At 62.8% G+C, this 17,869-nt stretch overlaps 3 protein-coding genes across 4 annotated transcripts; all 3 read left to right on the forward strand.

The window, feature by feature from the left end:
* The first annotated feature begins 4,472 nt into the window (after window positions 1–4,472).
* On the forward strand, window positions 4,473–11,798 carry TGFA (transforming growth factor alpha). Of its 2 annotated transcripts, XM_069801088.1 has the most exons (6): window positions 4,473–4,577; window positions 8,133–8,186; window positions 10,201–10,324; window positions 10,515–10,664; window positions 10,777–10,886; window positions 10,973–11,798. In XM_069801088.1, exons 1-6 carry the CDS (start codon window positions 4,544–4,546, stop codon window positions 10,978–10,980), a joined length of 480 nt encoding a protein of 159 aa, XP_069657189.1. In that variant the 5' UTR covers window positions 4,473–4,543; the 3' UTR covers window positions 10,981–11,798. The 2 variants fall into 2 exon arrangements, with proteins under 2 accessions (XP_069657189.1, XP_069657188.1); XM_069801087.1 differs by having other exon boundaries at window positions 10,777–11,798.
* A 1,480-nt stretch (window positions 11,799–13,278) lies between these two features.
* FAM136A (family with sequence similarity 136 member A) lies at window positions 13,279–16,811 on the forward strand. Its single transcript, XM_069801089.1, has 5 exons — window positions 13,279–13,396; window positions 14,590–14,730; window positions 14,860–15,095; window positions 16,196–16,218; window positions 16,698–16,811. The coding sequence occupies exons 1-3, from the start codon at window positions 13,310–13,312 to the stop codon at window positions 15,046–15,048; spliced, it is 417 nt and encodes a 138-aa protein (XP_069657190.1). The 5' UTR covers window positions 13,279–13,309; the 3' UTR covers window positions 15,049–15,095; window positions 16,196–16,218; window positions 16,698–16,811.
* SNRPG (small nuclear ribonucleoprotein polypeptide G) lies at window positions 15,769–17,348 on the forward strand. Its single transcript, XM_069801091.1, has 4 exons — window positions 15,769–15,933; window positions 16,196–16,218; window positions 16,698–16,822; window positions 17,156–17,348. The coding sequence occupies exons 1-4, from the start codon at window positions 15,902–15,904 to the stop codon at window positions 17,204–17,206; spliced, it is 231 nt and encodes a 76-aa protein (XP_069657192.1). The 5' UTR covers window positions 15,769–15,901; the 3' UTR covers window positions 17,207–17,348.
* Window positions 17,349–17,869: the final 521 nt, after the last annotated feature.

The raw sequence follows: 17,869 nt of genomic DNA on the forward strand, positions 1-17,869 counted from the left end.
GTGCTCGCCGGGTCGCTGGCTGCCGCAGCTGAATGCCCCTTGTGTCAGGCAACCCTCGGCGGCGTAAGTGAACGTGGCTTCCCGCGACCGCGGCGGGTTATGGAGAGCCGGTAAACCCACGGCAGCCAAAACACCTGGCAGAGGAGGGACCTGAGAGCCAGCGCCGGGACCAGCTCCAGCCGCGGGGGCATCGGCCCCTCTGCCCTCTCCTGCGCTCCCAAGGAGAATTCCTGCTCCCTCTGAGCCACGCCGGACCATGCTTATCCCCCCCTCTGCCACTGCTGGATCAAGATAAATATATATATATAAAAAATATATATATATATAATCTCGTGCTAACCGGTCTGCTATTGACATTAGCCCGAGAGGTGCCAGCCTGGAACCAGCTGCATTGCTGCAGCCAACAAAGCCCTTTTAGTGGCCAGGCTTGAACTGGGGAGCCCGTAGGTCAAAAATCCTTTATTTATAGAGGCTTTCTGCAAAGAAGGGCCATAAACAGAAATGGGGGAGCTAAAGAAAATGTCTGGGAAGGAACAAAACCCCAAGAGGTTATTTAGGAAAAGAAAAAGAAAAACAAAAACCAAAAAACCTTGAATAAAATGTACATTCACAGGGGAAAATCCCGGCTATGAAAGAGCCTTTTAAGCTGGCAGAAAAACAGAACCGGTGGCTGCAAGATAAAGCCAGGAAAAAAAACTCCAATAAGGCCCCATTTTTAGCGGGCGGGCGGATTACGGGCCGGAGGAGACGTCAGAGGCGCTTCCCCTCCGGCAGCAGCCCCGGGACGGGTCGGACCCCCCCGGTCCTGGGTCCAAATTCGGGATGGGGGAGCCCTGGGGGTGCTGCAGGGATCCGAGCATCCTGGGGTCGGGACGTGCGAGCTCCGGGGCAGCAGCACTCGGTGCCTGACCTTGGGTGTAATATTTAATTTATCCTGAGCCCATACATTAAGAAAATAAACAGTGGGGGGGACTGAACACACACACACACCCCCCCGGCTGCCGCAGCCTGATTGATTTCTGCGTTCAACGGAGAAGCCAAAAACATCCCGGCGGCTACAATTTGGGTTTGTGTGAGCCATCGGGGAAGGGGAGGGGAGGGCAAAAGGCGATGTTTTCCCTTTGCCTAATTTTCACGTTCACAATCCAAAATAAACAGGCGGCCGGAGGCTTTTATGCCGGACACCAGGACACAGCCCCCTTGTTACACGCTGCTTCAGGGCAGGATATAGATGGGGAGGTTGGGAGGGGTTGGGGGGGGGGTTCCCCCCTTTTTTTCGCCGCCACATCAGAATATTTTAAGCCGAGATTAAAGGGATCTCTGTCATGGGGAGGGAGGAGTGGATAGAATGTCCTCGCCGAGCGATGGCTGTGGACGGTGGCGTTTGCCGGCAATATTCCCTGTCCATCGCGGGGACTTGAGTCTCCTCCTTCCACCGTTGGGGCGTGGAGGGTGTTTTGCAGCGGGGAAATCACCGAAAACAGCCACCAAATCTGTGCTCTGCCGTGCTTTGGGTTGGTTTTTCCCACCAGCCCTCCAGCCCCAATAACTGCCCGCAGGCAGGGAGATGGGGTGATGAAATGCAAAGTCAAGCTTCAAAAATAAATAAATACTGAACGCCGCCTCCCCGCCTGGTGAAAGGCGAGGGGGTTTATATGCCTTTTTCGGGCTTTTGCCCTAAATTAATCAATTTGCCAGAGCAGGATTCAGTTCAGTGCCTGCCTGGCTCTGCTGCGGCATTGGGCGAGGCGGGATCTGTCCCCCAGTTTCACTTAACTTGGGAGGGGGGGAATAACCCCTTTAATCTCCAAACCCAGAATAAGCCACTGACAAAGAGCGATTCGAAAAGAGAAAAAAACAAACAAACAACGCTGCAGAGGCTCCCGGCATTGTGCACCTTGCCAGCATCAGGGCGAAACAATTAAATAATTGTTTTTGTGGTTTTAGAACAGCAGGAAAAGCACGAAACCCTCCAGCCGGCACTGGAAGGGCAGCTGGAGCGGCGACGGGCACAGCGATGCTCTTGGCCGGTGCTTCCAAAGCAGCGGCCGGTGGGTGCCGGGGCTGCCGGGATGGAGCCGGCCTAAAGCCGGCGGGCAGAGAGCAAGGAGCACCGGGCAGCGACCTCGGCCAGCTCTCTGCAAGCTTCTTACCGGGTTTTCTTTGATCAAATACAATATATTCCCTCGTGGACTTGCTCCTGCTCTTCCAGGGCGACTGGTTACAAATAAAAAAGGAAAAAAAGAAAATCCATAAGCTGAAGTTTTTCCTTTTATCGAGAACCATCTCCATTCAATTACCCCCCCCCTGTGTCACAGGACCCCAAAGCCAGGGGGTTTCGCCCCGTGACACCATTGCTCTCCTGCAGCGCACCCTCACGCCAGGAGGAAAGAGCCGCCTTTTTCAGGTCAACTCTCCCGTGACTTCCCGGCCGGCTTTCTAGGTACTCGAGAGCATCCCCAAATTCCTTTGGGCTTACTGCTCTGCCTGGCTCCTGCCTGCCCTGCCTGCAGCGCGCTCCTCCCTGCCAGCTCCGCCGGCCCTGCCACCATTCCAGTTCCATTCCAGTTCTCGGCGGTGGCACAACCGCTTCCACCGAGTGATTCACGCCAGGAGTGGGAGGACTATTGCAAAGGAGGAAGCCTCTATTTACAAATAAATATCCCAGTTATCAGCCGTGGGGTGGGGTGGGGGGAGGAGGAGGCAAGAATGGAGGGAACAACACCACCTTGCCTGCACCGGGTCGTCTCCCAGGTTGTTTTTTCCTTTGTTTGGCTGGAAAGTCAATCGCCGGGTGCCGGCAGAGGGTTGGGTGACCCTCGGCGGGGACAGTAGGAAGCCGTGCCCGCCGCCGCAGCCGCCCCGGTGGGGTTGGTTCTTTCCCAGGGGCTGTATCTGCCCCGTGGTCCATGAGGGTTGGGGGGGGTTTGAGCTCCGAAGGGTGGGAGCACCGTGGGGTGCTCCGGGAGCCGAGGGTGCGCAGCTCCAGAGCCGCCTTCGGTCAAACATCCCCTCGGGGCTGGGGCTCCGGCAGGATTTTGGGATGGTCCGTTGAGCTGAAACGCTTGGGCTCTTGGGGTAAAAGTCAGTGCTGGGGATTTTGGGGATCGGCAGTGTTGGGAAGAGCCAGCTCCCAGCCCCTTCAAAGAGCCGCTTTCAAGTGCGGAGGTGAGATGGTATCACCTGGGAACGCCGGGAAGGCTCGGCTCCGCTCAAACCGCAGGGCTGGGAGCAGCTCCCGTGGGGCTGCGGGTGCTCCCTGCACCGGGGTGGGGGGTTTTGACGGGGTCCTCTGCCTGCCCCCCCCGACCACGCTCCTCGCCTGCGAGGCCAAGCCCCATCTCAGGAGCCTTCCAAGGCTTCACCGCGGCCATCCCAGGTGAACAATCCTCCAAGGATGGTGGGAGATGCGCTCGCCACCGGCCCCTTTTTTGGTCTTTTTTTGGTGCCCACCGCCCCGTCGGGACGCGCTGCCCTCTGTCCCGGTGGGGGCTCGGCCCGAAGGATTTAGGGATGCCCAAGGTTGGGATGAGCGAGGTGGGAGCTGCAGGGGTGTAGGCAGCAGATGAAGGAATGCGCTGGTGGTCGGTGAGGCAGTTGGGGAGTCCGAGCCCGGTGATGCACAGAGAGATTTGGGGGCTGGGGGGGGCTGCTCCTGCCGTCCTCCCGGCCCCCCATGTCCTGCACAGGGACCACAGCCTGGGTGGGAAAGCGGAGGGCTGGCGGTGGTGGGTTTTGTTGGGGAGAGGGTTTGGATAGGCTGGGGGGGTGAGTCCCAGTGGGTGCCGTGACTCGCCCCATGGGTGTCACCCCACCTGCCAGCAAAACCCGCTCACGGGGGTCCCCCCCACGCCCCCAATTTCAGCCCCAGCAAGAATCGCCTGGGGCCCGGGGCTAGTTCCCCCCATGGGGCAGCAGCTGGGGGGGGGTCAGTGACCACCTTGGGCGGGGTACTGGGGAGGCAGTGACCAGCGAGGGGGGGTACTGGGTGGGAGGGAGCCGCGACCACCCTGTGGGGTGCTGGGGCAGGGGGTCAGGGACCACCTTGGGGGGCTACTAGGGGGGTGCAGTGCCCACCCTGGGGGGGTACCGGGGGGGGCAGTGCCCACCCATGGGGGGTACTGGTTGGGAGGGAGCCGCGACCACCCTGTGGGGTGCTGGGGAGAGGGGGTCAGTGCCCACTTTGGGGGGGCGCAGTGCCCGCCCCGGGGGGGTACCGGGGGGGGTGCAGTGCCCACGCGGGGGGTAGGGCACCGGGCCGGGGGGTGGGTTTGCTGCCGGCGGCGGCGGTGCCGCTGGCGGCGGCCGGGGTCTGGGGGGGTGTACGGCCCGGGGGGGCGGCGGGTCGGCGCTGGCCCCGCCCCGGGGCCGCAGTGGCTGGCGGCGAGTCCGCGCCCATTTCCGCCGGCGCGGAGCCCGGCCCCTCGCCCCGCCGCGCTGCTGGGCGCCCCGGCCCCGCCGGCCCTGCCGCTCCGCCGTCCCTCCGTCCGTCCGGCCGGCCGCCTTCCCTCGCGGCTCCCCCCCCCACGGCCCCACCGGCAGCATGCCGGGCGAGGCGGCGGCCGCGCTGGCCATGGGTAGGTGCGGGACCGGGGCGGCGGGGGGGGGGGGAGGAGTCGATCCGGTACCAGCCCCGGGGCATCCCCAGCGGGAGTGGGGCTGGGGACACACACACACACACACACACACCCCCCCCGGGGATTTCGCTCCCCCAAACTTTCTCAGCAGTTGGGACGGAGCGCGGTTCCCACCGAGCATCCAGCATCCCGGAATAGGGTCGGGGTTTTAATAAGGGGGGGGGTTGGGGGCTGGCGCGTCCCCGGGGTCGTGAATCGGTCGCTTCTCGCTCCTTAAATCCTACAAAAAAGTGTTTGGCTCCGTCCCTCCCGGAGTTGGTGGCGAAGCCGCTCCCCGTTGGTGGGAACGCGCCTTCGCCACCGACTCCTCGGTACGGCCTCGGCGGGAGAACCGGCCTCCGGTCTCGTCCTTAATTTTAGGGCAGAGTCAATTAACGAGAGCGTATTGCTGGGGTTGCCGTGAGGAGGAGGGGAACGTTACTCGTATGCCCCTTTCGCTGGGGTAAGGGCGAGCGGGGGGTACGCGAGGCTGGACCTGGGTGATGCTCTGCACGGGACGGATCCGGACACGCTGCCCAGCCTGGAATTGCGATGACCGTAGAGGTGGGAGAGCGCAGACCTGGGTGATGCTTCGGTACCGGGCAAGGTGACCCCCTCCCCAGGCCGCGGCTGGTGCAGGGGGAAGCACTTGCTGGACCTCGGTTGGGTTTTTTTTCCGGCGTCCCGAAGGAGAAGGGTTGGGTGTTCCATTCCCGGCCGTGTCACCGACAGCAGCGGGGCTCTGCTGCTCCTCGCCACGGCTCCGTGGTCGAGCCGGGGCTTGGGTCGGGGTGGGGGGGACCGAGGCAGTGCCAGCCCGGCAGGAGAGAGGCTCTTTGCAGCATTTGGATTCAGGAAAGTAGCTGGTCTTGGCCCCCCTCCAGCCCTCCTTGCCGGCGCTGCCTCTTCGGCTCTGGCACGGCCGTGCTGAGTTGCCTCCTCGCTCCGTTCCTCCGGCACGTCTCTTCCACCGAGCATCCCTCGGGCGGGTGGGCAGCTGCCGTCGTGGGGTGGGTCGGTTACTCCAGCGGCCACATCCCTCCTCAGCTCATCCAGAGGGTCCCACCGGCTCGGTATGGGGACACCCACGTCCCCTCTGCTCCCTGCTGCTTTGCCACTCGTGTGGCTTTGGACTTCTCCGGCCCCGGTGGTCACCCATCTCGGGGGGACTGAGCCGTGGGTTTCCCACCGGGACGGGCACCCCGCTTTCCCCAATCCCCCATCCAGGGGTGATGGCTGCTCCTGGCCTCCAGCCCGGGTTCGGTCCAAGCCTCCGCGGCGCCCTGGATGCTGCGGGGGGAGAGGAGCCCCTTATAAACGGGATCGGACCAGCAGATTGGAGCATCCACTTAAAATACCGGCGGAAAAGGGAACCTCCTCTGGCCCGACGTACGTGCGCTTGACGGCTGCCAAGGGCTGATCTGCGAAGCCGAGGGGAAAATCTGAGCCAAGCGGATTAGGAGGGAAAACTTGGGGCAGGGAACAAACCCCAGCAATAACTGGGAGCTGCTCACGAAGAGCATTAGGAGAGGCTGGGAGCGAGTGGAGTTGAGCCCTTCACTGGTGGCTGGTGGTGGAGGAGAAGTGGAGGCTGGTAATTAATGTCGCGTTGGGGATGGAGTCATTAAGCGCATGTTTCTCCATCAGCGAGGCTTGGGGGTCCATCAGCAAGTTGGGTGTCTCCTGCTGGGAGGCTGAGTTCAGGGGGGGCTTTGCTGGCTGGGGGTGATGGCAAGGAGACCTTCCCAAAGCGGGGAGCCAGGGGGTGGGTGGGGATGGGGTTGGGGGGGCAGCAGCCTGGCTGGTGTGGCCCAGCCCCGGCTTTGAAATAAAACCGGAGACGGCACAGGATATGGTCTTTCAGGTTCGGGGAGAGAAAAAAGCTGAGAACGGGGCTGGGATGGGATTGCCAAAAATCAAGCGAGAGCGGCTGCTCGGGACAGCTGATGGACACAGCCCTGCTCTCGGGGTCCCAGTTTGGCCGGTCAAACCAAGGGCACGGATGCTCCGTGTCTCTGTAAGGTGCCCAGTGTCCCCATGCCGGCTCTCGGGGAGCTCACCGCAGCCCTCGGCCGGCGTCGGAGATGGAAAACCACTGCCGAGGGGCGAGGGAGGTGGGGCAGTGACCAGGGACGATGCGGTGGTGGCACGGGGAGAGCTGGGCTGCTTCCTTGGCCGGGCTCCTCCGGCCAAAGCGGCTTGAACGTGAGCGGGGTGTTATACCTGCCGGCGGAGAGAAGTGGGGAAGAGGCATCGCCAGAGCTGAGCAGGGTCCTGGCAGGAGGATGGACAAGCCGGAACGCTGGAGGGGATGATACGACCGCCCTGTGACACAAGGATGAGCCATTTCTCAAATAACACGTGATTTCCTCGACGTGTGGAGGTGCGAGTATCGGCACGAGCAGGAGCGGGGCAGGAGAATGGAGCATCTTCCAGCAACGAGCCTGCTGGCGGCAGCAAAAAAAACAGCACCTGGGAGGAGACGGGATGCCTCAAATTCAATTTATACAGGAAGAAAATCCCCGGGGGCTGGCCGGGTCTGTGGCGGCGTGGGGAAAGGTGTGGCAAGGACCGACGGGGAGAAGCCGAAAGGAGGGAAGCTGCAGCGATAACTAAAGCCGCCGGTCGCTGGGTGGTTTGCCGGCTGCAAACCCCAAGGGCTGGCGCGTGGTTTGGTCTCTCGCCCGTCGCCTTTCTGCATGATGTGATTAAACCCGTGGAGGAAATTGGGTCAAACCCAGCGAAGGGGCTGTTGGCCTCGTCTGGCTTCGCACCCCGGGGTCGATCGAGCTGCCCCGGGAAAGCCTCTTAGCTGGGGGTGGGGGTTCCCCGGTCGATGCCACCCCCCGCGAAGGGATGGCTCGGAGGAGGTTGTTCTGAGCCTGCCCGGACCTGCAGCCGCCGGGGCTGCATGGGTAGTTCTGCTGCACAGGGTATTTCTGCCGGGACGGAGTATTTCTGCCTGCGCAGAGCCTGCCGTGCCCGGGTGTTTCGCAGCGGGGAGCCCCGCTCGCACTGGGGGGGGTGCAGCCTGCGGGTCCCGGGGAGCAGCAGCAGCAGCAGCGGTTGCAGGTCGGGCAGCGGTTGCAGGCAGCGGGAGGCAGGGCGAGGGGAGGGGGGGGCTGGGGGGGTTCATTGCGGCACCCGAGCTTGCGTTGAGGCTGGATCCTGTCCTGCTGTGGGGACGTGGGCAGGAGGAGCTGGCGGGGGGGGGGACACAGGTTGTGCTGCGTGGTGCGTGGGGGGCTGCATGGCCACCGGCACCCGCCTGGGCAGGGGATGCTGTCGGATGAGCGAGCACGTCCCTATCGTACATGCAAATAACGGGCCAGTTTCAGGCTCCTTCCTGGCTTTAAACACCATCGCGTTTTCCTTTTTAAAAAAAAAAATCATCATAAATCTTTGAGTGATTTTTGGGTAAAACCCCCCCGAGCTATCAGCCAGCCCTCCCGGCTCGGGGTGGGGGGCACACGACACGCAGTCCGGCTGACCCCCGTCTCTCTGGCCTCTCCGCAGGTGTGCTGCTCGCCGCGTGCCACGCGCTGGAGAACACGACGGCGGCCTGGAGCGGTGAGTTTGCCGACGGGGTAGAGCCGGCACGATCCCGGGGGGGTGGTGGAGGGGGGGTCACGGGGCAGCCGCCTTGCCAAACTGCCCGGGAACAGGCAGCAAAGCGCAGGCACAGGTAAACCATCCTCGCCCCGAGCGTGCACCGGATCAGCCGGAGGGATGCTCTCGCATCCCATCCTCCGCCCTGGGGGGATAAGGGGTCCCCAGGTGGGATCCTGACCCCGCAGGTGCTTTATCCCCAAGGGAAAACTGGGAAACAGGCCTCTGCGGTGGGTATTTCTCGTGCACCTTGGGGTTTTTTTGGCGGGGTGGGGGCTGAATCCTGGCACACGGCTGCTCGGTGTGCGGGGAAGTCTGGTCTCGTTAACCGTGCCGCAGGTCCCGCGGGGAAGCTGCCGGTGCCTGACGCCGGCTCGCGGCGGCACCGAGTCGGTCGCGCCCAATAAATCGCCTCATTCATGAAAGTGGCACAATGGACTGCAACAGCCAAGAGCCCTTCGCGTCCCCCGGCACGGCACGGCGCGGGGGCTTTGCCGACGGTGGAGATGTGCCGGCTGCGGGAAGGGCCGTTTGCAGGCAGAGATGGAAAAAAAAAACCAAACCTCCTTTTGGGGCTGGAAAACGGGATGGTTCGACAGCATCGGTTGGGAAGCCCTAAAGGAAACGGTGCTACCGCAGCGCCAGGAGGCTTCGGAGCAAAACCCGGCGGCGGGGCAAGCGTCGGCACCGCTGAGGATGCTGGCAGCCCCTTTCCCGATGGATGCGTGCCCAACCCGGGGTGGGGGCTGGAGGAAAGGGGCTGCTCCGAGGGGCGCAGCGCCGGCTGGGGACAGCTCGGGGACAGGGTCCGTGCAGGCAGCAGGAGCGCGGGGCTGCGGGAGGATGAGACGGCTGCAATGTGGCCGGCAGCTGCGAGCGCGCCAAGGCTTAATGCAAGCCAGGACACCCCGGGAGCCAGCGCTGGATCCGGGGACGCGCTGCCGGCAGCGGGACGGGGAGCAAAGGGACACGCGGCCCCGTGCAGCCCTGCTGACGCCGTCGCTGCCGGTGCTGCAAAAAACAGCGAATTCAGGGGAGCTCGGAGCCCGGGCTGCGGCAGCAGGGATGAGCAAAGCTGTGTTTGGGGCTCGGCTTTGCAGGTTAAAACTCCAAAAAGGGTTATTTTTGTGGGGATGTTCAGGCCAGAGGCAGGAGTCGGGGGAGTCCGGGCTCTCCCAGGGTAAAGCCGTCCCCGGGAAGGGAGGTGTCGGGGTTTTCCTGGTGAGGGTCTGCGCCAAGGCGTGGATTTCGGCGGTGATTCTCACCGCAAAGACTAAATCCCAGCTCCCGGCTCCCCAAGGATGCTGCCACCAGCTCCGACATCTCCAAACTGCCCACCAATGCCTCTCTCCCCACCGCCGGAGACGAGGACATCGGACCACCGCTCCGGCACATCCCCAGCTGAGCCGGCCGCGCTCCGTCTTTCCTCGCTTCGCCTCCTCGAAGACCCGGAAGCATTCGGCAGACGTGGGTTTAATTACCCCGGCCTGTCATAAATTCACGGCAACAGGAACTTGAGGTGGCTTTGAAACGACAGCGATCGGATGTGCTTTATACCCGGGCTAATCCGAAAGCAGGATATTTGTTTTCCGTCTCTGCTGCGGAGGATAATTTAAACCAGCGCGGGATGTAATGGAAAACAGCATCCCCGGCAAAGCCACCGGGGTCCGGGGCTGCAGCCGGCTCCGCCGTTACTTAACTCTCTGCTCCTCCATTTTAAGCTTTAAGCACTTTAGGAAATTCCTCTAGTGCCGGTGAGGCTTATTTTCAGTGCTGGTTTAAGTGGGACCCGTCTGGGCTCCTTTGGGTGGTCCCGGCCGGGATGCGGCTGCTGGACCGCGTCCCACCCGACAACCCCAAAATAAACGCATCCAGCCTTAAACCAGAGCTACCGACCCACCGTCGGCGACGCCTGGGTCGCTGCCGGGCCGGCAAACGCCCAGAAATGCCATTTTCTCCTTGTTTTTCCTCCCAGCTCCGGGCCCGCCGGTGGCGGCAGCGGTGAGGTCCCACTTCAACGACTGTCCCGACTCTCACAGCCAGTTCTGCTTCCACGGCACCTGCCGGTTCCTGGTCCAGGAGGACAAGCCGGCATGTGTGTAAGTGCCGGGAAAAAAAAAAAAAAAACCCTCCAGCAATTCAAATCCAAGCAGGTCCTTCGTCTCTCCCGGGGGAATCCGCCAAAAAAGTGGGGTCGCCCCTGGTTTTGCCGGGCTCCGAGCGGGTGCCCCGGTCCTGGGGCTGATGCTGATGCCCTTCCCGTGTGTGTGTCCCCCCCCACCGGTGCAGGTGCCATTCGGGGTACGTGGGGACGCGGTGCGAGCACGCCGACCTGCTGGCCGTGGTGGCCGCTAACCAGAAGAAGCAGACGATCACCGCCTTGGTGGTGGTTTCGGTGGTGGCCTCGGTGCTGCTCATCGGCGTGTGCGTGCTTATACAGTAAGTACCGGGGCGGGGGTTTCGGCTCTGCCGATTTGGGGCAGGATGCGAGCCGAGGGGGGGTGTCGAGACCCCCGCAGCCCCTGACCGTCCCCTCCCCGGTCCCTTGCAGCTGCTGTCGGCTGCGGAAGCGGTGCCAGTGGTGCCGGGCACCCGGCGGTGGCCCGGAGAAGCCGGGTGGGCTCCTGAAAGGCGGCACGTCCTGCTGCCACGCCGAGACGGGTAAGGGGGCCGGGGGGCACCGCGGCGGGTCGCCGGCCGCCGGCGTTCCCGGGGTGTAACCGCGCTCCCCGTCCCCTTCCCCGCAGGGGTCTGACGGAGCCGGGGGGGTCCCGCCGCCGCCGCCCCCCACCCAGGAGACCCGCGCCGGGGACCAGCGCAGCATCTCTTCTCTGGTTTTGGTCTTTTATTTTATTTTTGGTTTTCCCCTTTATTTTTTTTTTCTTTATTTCCCCCCCCCTACACACACACGCAGAAGACGGCAAGCAAGCGCCCCGGCAGGAGACGCGCTCGGCAGCACCGTAAGCGTGCCGGCAGCGGCAGAGCGCTGGCAGAGCCGGGCATCGCCCCCGCCGCAGAGCCAAACCCCGGCCGGGCAACGTGGAACTGGGGTTTGTCTTTGGGTTTGGGTTTGTTTTTCCTTTTTCTCAGTTGTTTGTTTTTTTTTTAAACCAGAACCCCCCACCCCTGCAGGATGGGGCTTTATTTTTCTATAGAGACAGAAGCTCTGGTGAACCCTCCGCCTCAGCAGTCGCACAGACCATGCTCACTTTGGGGACAGATACGAGCTTTTTATTAATAATAAAATGAACCATAATCCTAGGAAACCTCCTCAGGCCGGTGCTCTAACCTCCCGGTGCAGCGTTAATCTTTTCCGTAGTCTTTATCATAACCAATCGGAAGCTTTTTTGTTTGTTTTGTTTGGTCTTTTTTTTTTTTTTTTTTAAAGTCATGGTTATTCTCATGTCTTCTGTATATGTTGCACTGAAAGTTAATATTTAATGTTTTAATTTATTTTGTGTGGTTAAATTAATTTTGATTTCTATAATATGTTATTGTGATCAGCTGTTCTTTTTTCCCCTAATACCTGGATTATAGTTATTTAAGTGATATAAAGGACACTTTTTCAGAAAACTCGTCTCTTGGGCCTTTTTTGACAGTGTGTGTGTGGGGGGAATATTTGCGAAGGAGTTGCTGGGTCCCGGGAGCGGTTGCAGGGAGGGGGGAGCGTCCTCAGGGCACAGAACTGATACACCGGTGAGGGGCTCAGCCACGTCCCCCCATGTTTCCAGCCCAAACTGTGAAGCGAGTGGGGAGGGAAGGATGGATATTGGGGTTGATTCCGTTCCTGCTGTGCAGGGAGCAGGGTTGGGGGGGGGGGGGTCCAGCCTTGCACCATGCTCAGGACCTCATAGCGGGGGGACACCAGCCCCAGTTGAGGCATGTCCCAGTCCCTGGCTCTGCGTGTCGTTGTCCCCCCCGCCTCAGCCAGCAGCAGCAATTTGGGGGCAAACACTCCCATTTCACAGCAGGCTTTTAGTCCCTTTTTTTTTTTAATATTTTGCCATTAACAGCAGCGGCAGCCCTTGGGGGCAGTTGGGGGGGCTGCAACCCTCCAGGGCAGCAGCTGGTGACACCTCCCTTGGTGCTGGCCCCCCCTGCCTGCAAACAGACATCCCCAAGGAGCCCGGGGGGGGGGTGCACCCGGGTGCTGTGCCTGGGTGCTGTGCGGAGGTGGGGGGGTCGCGTGTGTGCGCACACCCTTTCCTCTGCACACCCACCACCGGCCCAGCTGGTGAGCAGGTGCCGGAGCGGATACGGCCTCGCCGGGGCTGGGGGGGGCCAGGCAGGCAGCGCCGATGTTCCCCCACCCATGGAGTCACAGGCTTCATCCTGCCCTATGAGCCCCCCCCAACATGGTGTCAGCCCCCCGCAACCCAGCCTGGCCTCAGTGTGCCAGGCTGGGAAATGGGCTAAGGCGGGAGCAGGATAGTGCTGGGGTCGGGGGGGGCACCCGGATTAGTCCGGAGCAAACCGCCGCTGCTGCAAAGCCTGGCCGGATCCTGCCCCGCTCGGGTTATGGGGATGGGGGCAGCCATGGGGCTATTTTGGAAGTGGCCACTGGCCCCCCCAGCCCTGTTAGTTATGAGCTGCTGGTTCTTTGCTGCGGGGGTATAAATGGAGCAGGTTTTTTTGGGGAGGGGGTTGAGCCCAAACCCTGCACAGGTCAGGGCCAGGGGGCACGTCCCTGAGCACCCCAGCAGTGCAGGGAGGTGTTTGCAGGGAGACGATGGGTGCCCTGCATGGGACCCGAAGCATTTTGGGTGGGGAGGCCTGGTGGGGGTTGCACTTGGTTGCATCGTGGTGCAAGTGTTGCAGGGCAGCGCGGGCATTGCATCATAGTGTAGGCATCGCATCGTGGTGCAGGCATTGCATCATGGTGTGGGCAGTGCATTCCGGTGCAGGCATTGCATCCCGGTGCGGGCACCGCATCCCGGTGCGGGCATCGCATCGCGGTGCGGGCATTACAGGGCAGCGCAGGCGTCGCACCGCGGCTCGGTGCCGTCCCCCCGCCGCCGTGTGTCCGCGCGTCCCCCCCCGCCCCGGTCCCGCCCCCCCGCGGGGCGGTGCCGCGCGGGGCCGGGATGGCGGAGGCGGCGCAGACGCGGGTGCAGGCGGCGGTGGAGAGCGCCGTGCGGGGGCTGGAGCGGGAGCGCATCCGCGGCATGCAGGTACCGGGGGCGGCGGGGGGGGGGCGCCGGGCAGGGCAGGGCCGGGCGGGCGCCGGGCCCCGCGGAGAAAACGCCGTTGCCGCCCGCCGCCCCCCCCCCCCCCCGCTTCCCCGCCCCACGCCGTGCGTGACCCACGTGTGTGCCCCGGGCAAGGCCTGCCCCCCCCGGGTATCCCTGCCCTCCCCCGTGCATGCCCCGTACCCGCTCATGCAGCCCCGCACCCCCAGCCCTCTGCTCCCCCCACCCCCTTCTCTGTGCGTGGCCCTTGCCCCCCCCTCCAGCACGTGCCCTGTGCCCCCTAAATATGCCTTGTGCCCCCCCAGCACATGTCCTGTGCCCCCACACATGCCCTATGCCCCCTAAATATGGCCTGTGGCCCTACATATGCTCTGTGCCCCCCCCAGCACATGCCCTGTGCCCCCTAAATATGACTTCTGCCCCCCCAGTACATGCCCTGTCCCCCCTACACATGCCCTGTCCCCCCTACGCATGCCCTGTGCCCCCCAGCACATGCCCTGTGCCCCTACACACACCCTGTGCCCCCCCAGCATGTGCCCTGTGCCCCTACACGTGCCCTGTGCCCGCTAAATATGCCTTGTGCCCCCCCAGTACATGCCCTGTGCCCCTACACACACCCTGTGCCCCCCCAGCATGTGCCCTGTGCCCCCTAAATATGACTTCTGCCCCCCCCAGCACATGCCCTGTGCCCCCCCACACATGCCCTGTGCCCCCACACATGCCCTATGCCCCCTAAATATGCCCTGTGCCCCTATACATGCCCTGTGCCCCCCAGCACATGCCCTGTGCCCCCCCTACACATGCCCTGTGTCCCCCCAGCACATGCCCTGTGCCCCCTAAATACACCCTGTGCCCCCAGTACATGCCCTGTGCCCCTAAACATGCCCTGTGCCCCCCCCAGAGCATGCCCTGTGCCCTCACACATGCCCTATGCCCCCTAAATATGCCCTGTCCCCCCCAGTACATGCCCTGTGCCCCCTAAATATGCCCTATGCCCCCCCCATGCCCTGTGCCCCCCCCATGCCCAGGCAAGCCGCACACAGCTGCAGGCTCAGGGTGCAGCCGGCTCCTCGCAGGGTGCTCCCGCAAAGCGGGTGGTGGGGATTTGGGGGGGCAGGGGGGCGGGAGGGGGTTGTCCCCACAGGCTGCACCCCGCTGACCCCGTGTCCCCTCAGGGCGCCATGTTCCGGTGCAGCGCCCAGTGCTGCGAGGACGACACGGCCTCCATGCAGCAGGTGCAGCGATGCATCGAGCGGTGCCACGCGCCCCTGGCCCAGGCGCAGGCCATCGTCACCGCCGAGCTGGAGCACTTCCAGGTGAGACTTGGGGGGGGGGGACGGGGGACAGACGGACGGACAACCGAGGGGGTTGTACGGGGGAACCCGCTGACCCCACCGTGTCCGTCCGTGTGTGTCCCCCCCGTCTTCCTCACCCCACCCGCACAGGATCGCTTGAGCCGCTGCACGCTGCACTGCAACGACAAGGCGAAGGACGCGCTGGAGGCGGGGGGCGCGGAGGCGCGGGTGCGAGGCCAGCTCGACGCCTGCCTGGTCGCCTGCGGGGACGACCACCTGCGCCTCGTCCCCGCCATGGCCAAGAAGATGAAGGACAGTCTGGCCGCCCTCCAGCAGTAGCGGGGCGCCGGGGGGGCCCCCCCCCACCTCGACGCGCTTTATTAAAGGCGAGGTGCCACGTTCTAACCGCCCGCGGGTGCTGCGGGGTTTGGGGGGGGACGGGACATGGAGGTCTTGGGTGCTTGCAGCAGCACCCGTGCTGAGGGGTGAGCCCTGGGCTGGCATGGGGGTGCTGGGGGGGGGGGCTTCTGCCTGTGCAATTTGGGTGATGCTCGTGCGGGTGCAGGGTGATGCGTGCGTGTGTGTGTGTGCGCAAAGTGGGGGGGGACACACACGTCCCCTGCTCGTCTGCTATATATTGGGGGACGCTTGCGCACATGCTGGGGGGGGGGGTGACCCGTGTTACGCGCTGCCAGTTTGGGGATGCCTGAGCGTTGCGGGGGCGGCCCCCACGCGTGTACAAGGCCCGGGCCGATCCCCAGCAGCCTGCATGGCGTGGGGCGGCCCCTGCAAGGCACCGAGTGACCCCTGTGCCCCACGCACGGCGTGGGGGGGGGGGTGAGCCCCGCGGGTGTGCAAGGCACGGGGTGACCCCCGCCATGTGCGTGCACAGCGTGGGCCGTAGCGCCTCGTGTAGCCCCGCCCCGCCCCGCCCCGCCGCGCTTTCCGGCCCCTCCTTCCTTCCCCCGCCGCGCCGCTACTCGGAGGAGTGCGGTAGCGTTCCCGCGGGCGTTGATTGGCCGCGAGAGGCGCCGGGAAAGGGGAGGGGGCGGGGAAGAGAAGGGCAAGACGCGGTCGCTATTGGCTGGCGGAGGAAGGGGTGGGGTGGGGTGAAGTTACGCTGAGCGGCGCGGTGACGTCAGAGCGCGGCGCGAGCGGCAGCGTGAGGGGCCTGGTGGGCTGTGGAGACGCCATGAGCAAAGCGCACCCGCCCGAGCTGAAGAAGTGTGTGTCCGGGATCGGGATCGGGATCGGGATCGGGATCGGGACCGGGACCGGGACGGGGACGGGGGACGGGGAGGCGAGAGGGAGGAGGGAAGGGAGAACACAGCCGCGGAGGCCGCCGTGATCCGCCGGTATCCCGGCGTGCACCGCGGGCGCCCCGGTGTCATGGCGGCGGCGAGGGAAGGCGGGGGGCGGAGGTGGTGGGATGTTTTTCCATTTCTTCCCCCGCCGGTGCTGACCGGCCGCCGCCATCTCGTTGCAGGTTCATGGACAAGAAGCTCTCATGTGAGTGCCGGCCGCCCGGAGCTGCTCCCGGCCCTGAGTTCTCTTTGCCGCGTGTGTCTGCGCCGGGGCGTGGGGTAAAAGGGCTGCGCGGCCGTGGGGGAGCCCCCAGCCCAACCCCCGTGTCCGTTTCCCCCTCCTCGACCCCCTCATCCCCCTCTGCACGGTGGTCTGCAGCGGGGGGGATACGCTGCCTGCCTGGGCTACCGCTCCTGCCCGGCGAGGAGCGGGCCCAGAGTAGTTTCAGGCTTCAAAACCCGTTAATTTGGGACGGATATTAATTTAAAATTCGCATTCCTAAACTCTCAGGGCGGTCGTTTCTTATCACGCTGGATGCGGTGCTCTGAATGCTTCCGATTAACACAAAGACCTTCCCTCCTCGCGGCCCCCTCCTCGGTTTCAGAGCTGCAGGTCCAGTGAGGAAAAACCCAAACGCTGGCATTGGGCAGTCTCCTTCTTTAAATGGGCTCCGTTTCTTGTAGTGAAATTAAACGGCGGCCGACACGTCCAGGGGATATTGCGGGGCTTTGATCCCTTCATGAACCTCGTCATCGATGAGTGCGTGGAGATGGCGCCGGGGGGACAGCAGAACAATATCGGCATGGTGGTGAGTGCTGCTGCTGCTGCAACAAGTGGAGGGGTGACGGGTCCCACACCAGCCCGCAGCTGTAGCTGGCGTGTCTGTAAAACGAGCTCAGTTCTCAGAGGCGGACGTGTTTGTTTACCGCAGTAGCGCGGAACAATCCGCAGGGTTTTAGAGTTAAAATCGGTCGGCGTTCACCCTCACGGGGGAATTCACTGCAGTTTTTTGGCGCGGCATCAGCTTTGGAGGAAAATAAACTGGGGGGACGGGATGGGATGGGACGGGACGTGCGGTGCTGCAGAGTGGTGGGTAATGGTGTGCTGCATCTCACCGGCTGCTTTGAACTTTCACTTTTAGGTAATACGAGGGAACAGCATCATTATGCTGGAAGCCTTGGAACGAGTATAGCGCTGGAGAAACCTGCGTCGTTACCAGCCGTGACTAGACCTAACCCACTTCTTTTGTTTACTCATTGAACCTGCCACAGGGCATCCCTGAGCATAAACTTATTTTTTTGTTTTGTTAAATAAATTTTGTAATGGTTACGTAACTTGTGTCAGTCATGCTTGCTTTTTTGGGTAACGGGGCAGCTGAAGCGCACTGGTTCTTCAGCACAGTGGGGGCGGTTGTTAATTCTGCTCCCGATACTTTTAAAGCTCTGGGAGGGCGTTCGGGAGGCTTAATTTATTTAAGTGGATGCTAAATCGGCGCCGCCTTTGGTGTCCTTCCCTTTAGCATCTTGGAAAGAACAAGCTACAAAGCTGTGTCGTGTTTGTTCAGTGGGTTATTGGTTCTTAAGTGGGAGCAAAGTGGTAAAATTCCCCTCTGCGAAGAGCAACGTAGAGTATTTGTGCCAAGCTGGGCTGCCTGAAAGTAGGAATTTTTTTTTTTTATTAATGATTTTTACTCTTATTTCTGCATCACAGAGTTATGGTGCAGGAATCAAAGCCTATGGGGTCTGAACTGGCCCAAAGAAGCCTTTGGATCTTTCTCCTAAATGGGAGCCAGGCAGAAACTGGCCTTTTTTTGGTCTGCTTTTGTGAGCACATGAGCTTCCACTTATAGGTCCCT

This window comes from Haliaeetus albicilla, chromosome 13, assembly GCF_947461875.1.
Source record: "Haliaeetus albicilla chromosome 13, bHalAlb1.1, whole genome shotgun sequence".
Lineage (NCBI taxonomy): Eukaryota > Metazoa > Chordata > Aves > Accipitriformes > Accipitridae > Haliaeetus > Haliaeetus albicilla.

Excerpts from the sequence above, each read along its gene's own strand:
- FAM136A (XM_069801089.1), top strand. The coding sequence starts at position 13,310 with ATGGCGGAGGCGGCGCAGACGCGGGTGCAGGCGGCGGTGGAGAGCGCC. Across the intron at positions 13,397-14,589 it reads AGCGCATCCGCGGCATGCAG|GGCGCCATGTTCCGGTGCAG; the intron begins GTACCGGGGGCG and ends GTGTCCCCTCAG. Across the intron at positions 14,731-14,859 it reads CCGAGCTGGAGCACTTCCAG|GATCGCTTGAGCCGCTGCAC; the intron begins GTGAGACTTGGG and ends CCACCCGCACAG.
- SNRPG (XM_069801091.1), top strand. The coding sequence starts at position 15,902 with ATGAGCAAAGCGCACCCGCCCGAGCTGAAGAA. Across the intron at positions 15,934-16,195 it reads CACCCGCCCGAGCTGAAGAA|GTTCATGGACAAGAAGCTCT; the intron begins GTGTGTGTCCGG and ends ATCTCGTTGCAG. Across the intron at positions 16,219-16,697 it reads CATGGACAAGAAGCTCTCAT|TGAAATTAAACGGCGGCCGA; the intron begins GTGAGTGCCGGC and ends CGTTTCTTGTAG.
- TGFA (XM_069801087.1), top strand. The coding sequence starts at position 4,544 with ATGCCGGGCGAGGCGGCGGCCGCGCTGGCCATGG. Across the intron at positions 4,578-8,132 it reads GGCGGCCGCGCTGGCCATGG|GTGTGCTGCTCGCCGCGTGC; the intron begins GTAGGTGCGGGA and ends GCCTCTCCGCAG. Across the intron at positions 10,665-10,776 it reads GGCGTGTGCGTGCTTATACA|CTGCTGTCGGCTGCGGAAGC; the intron begins GTAAGTACCGGG and ends GGTCCCTTGCAG.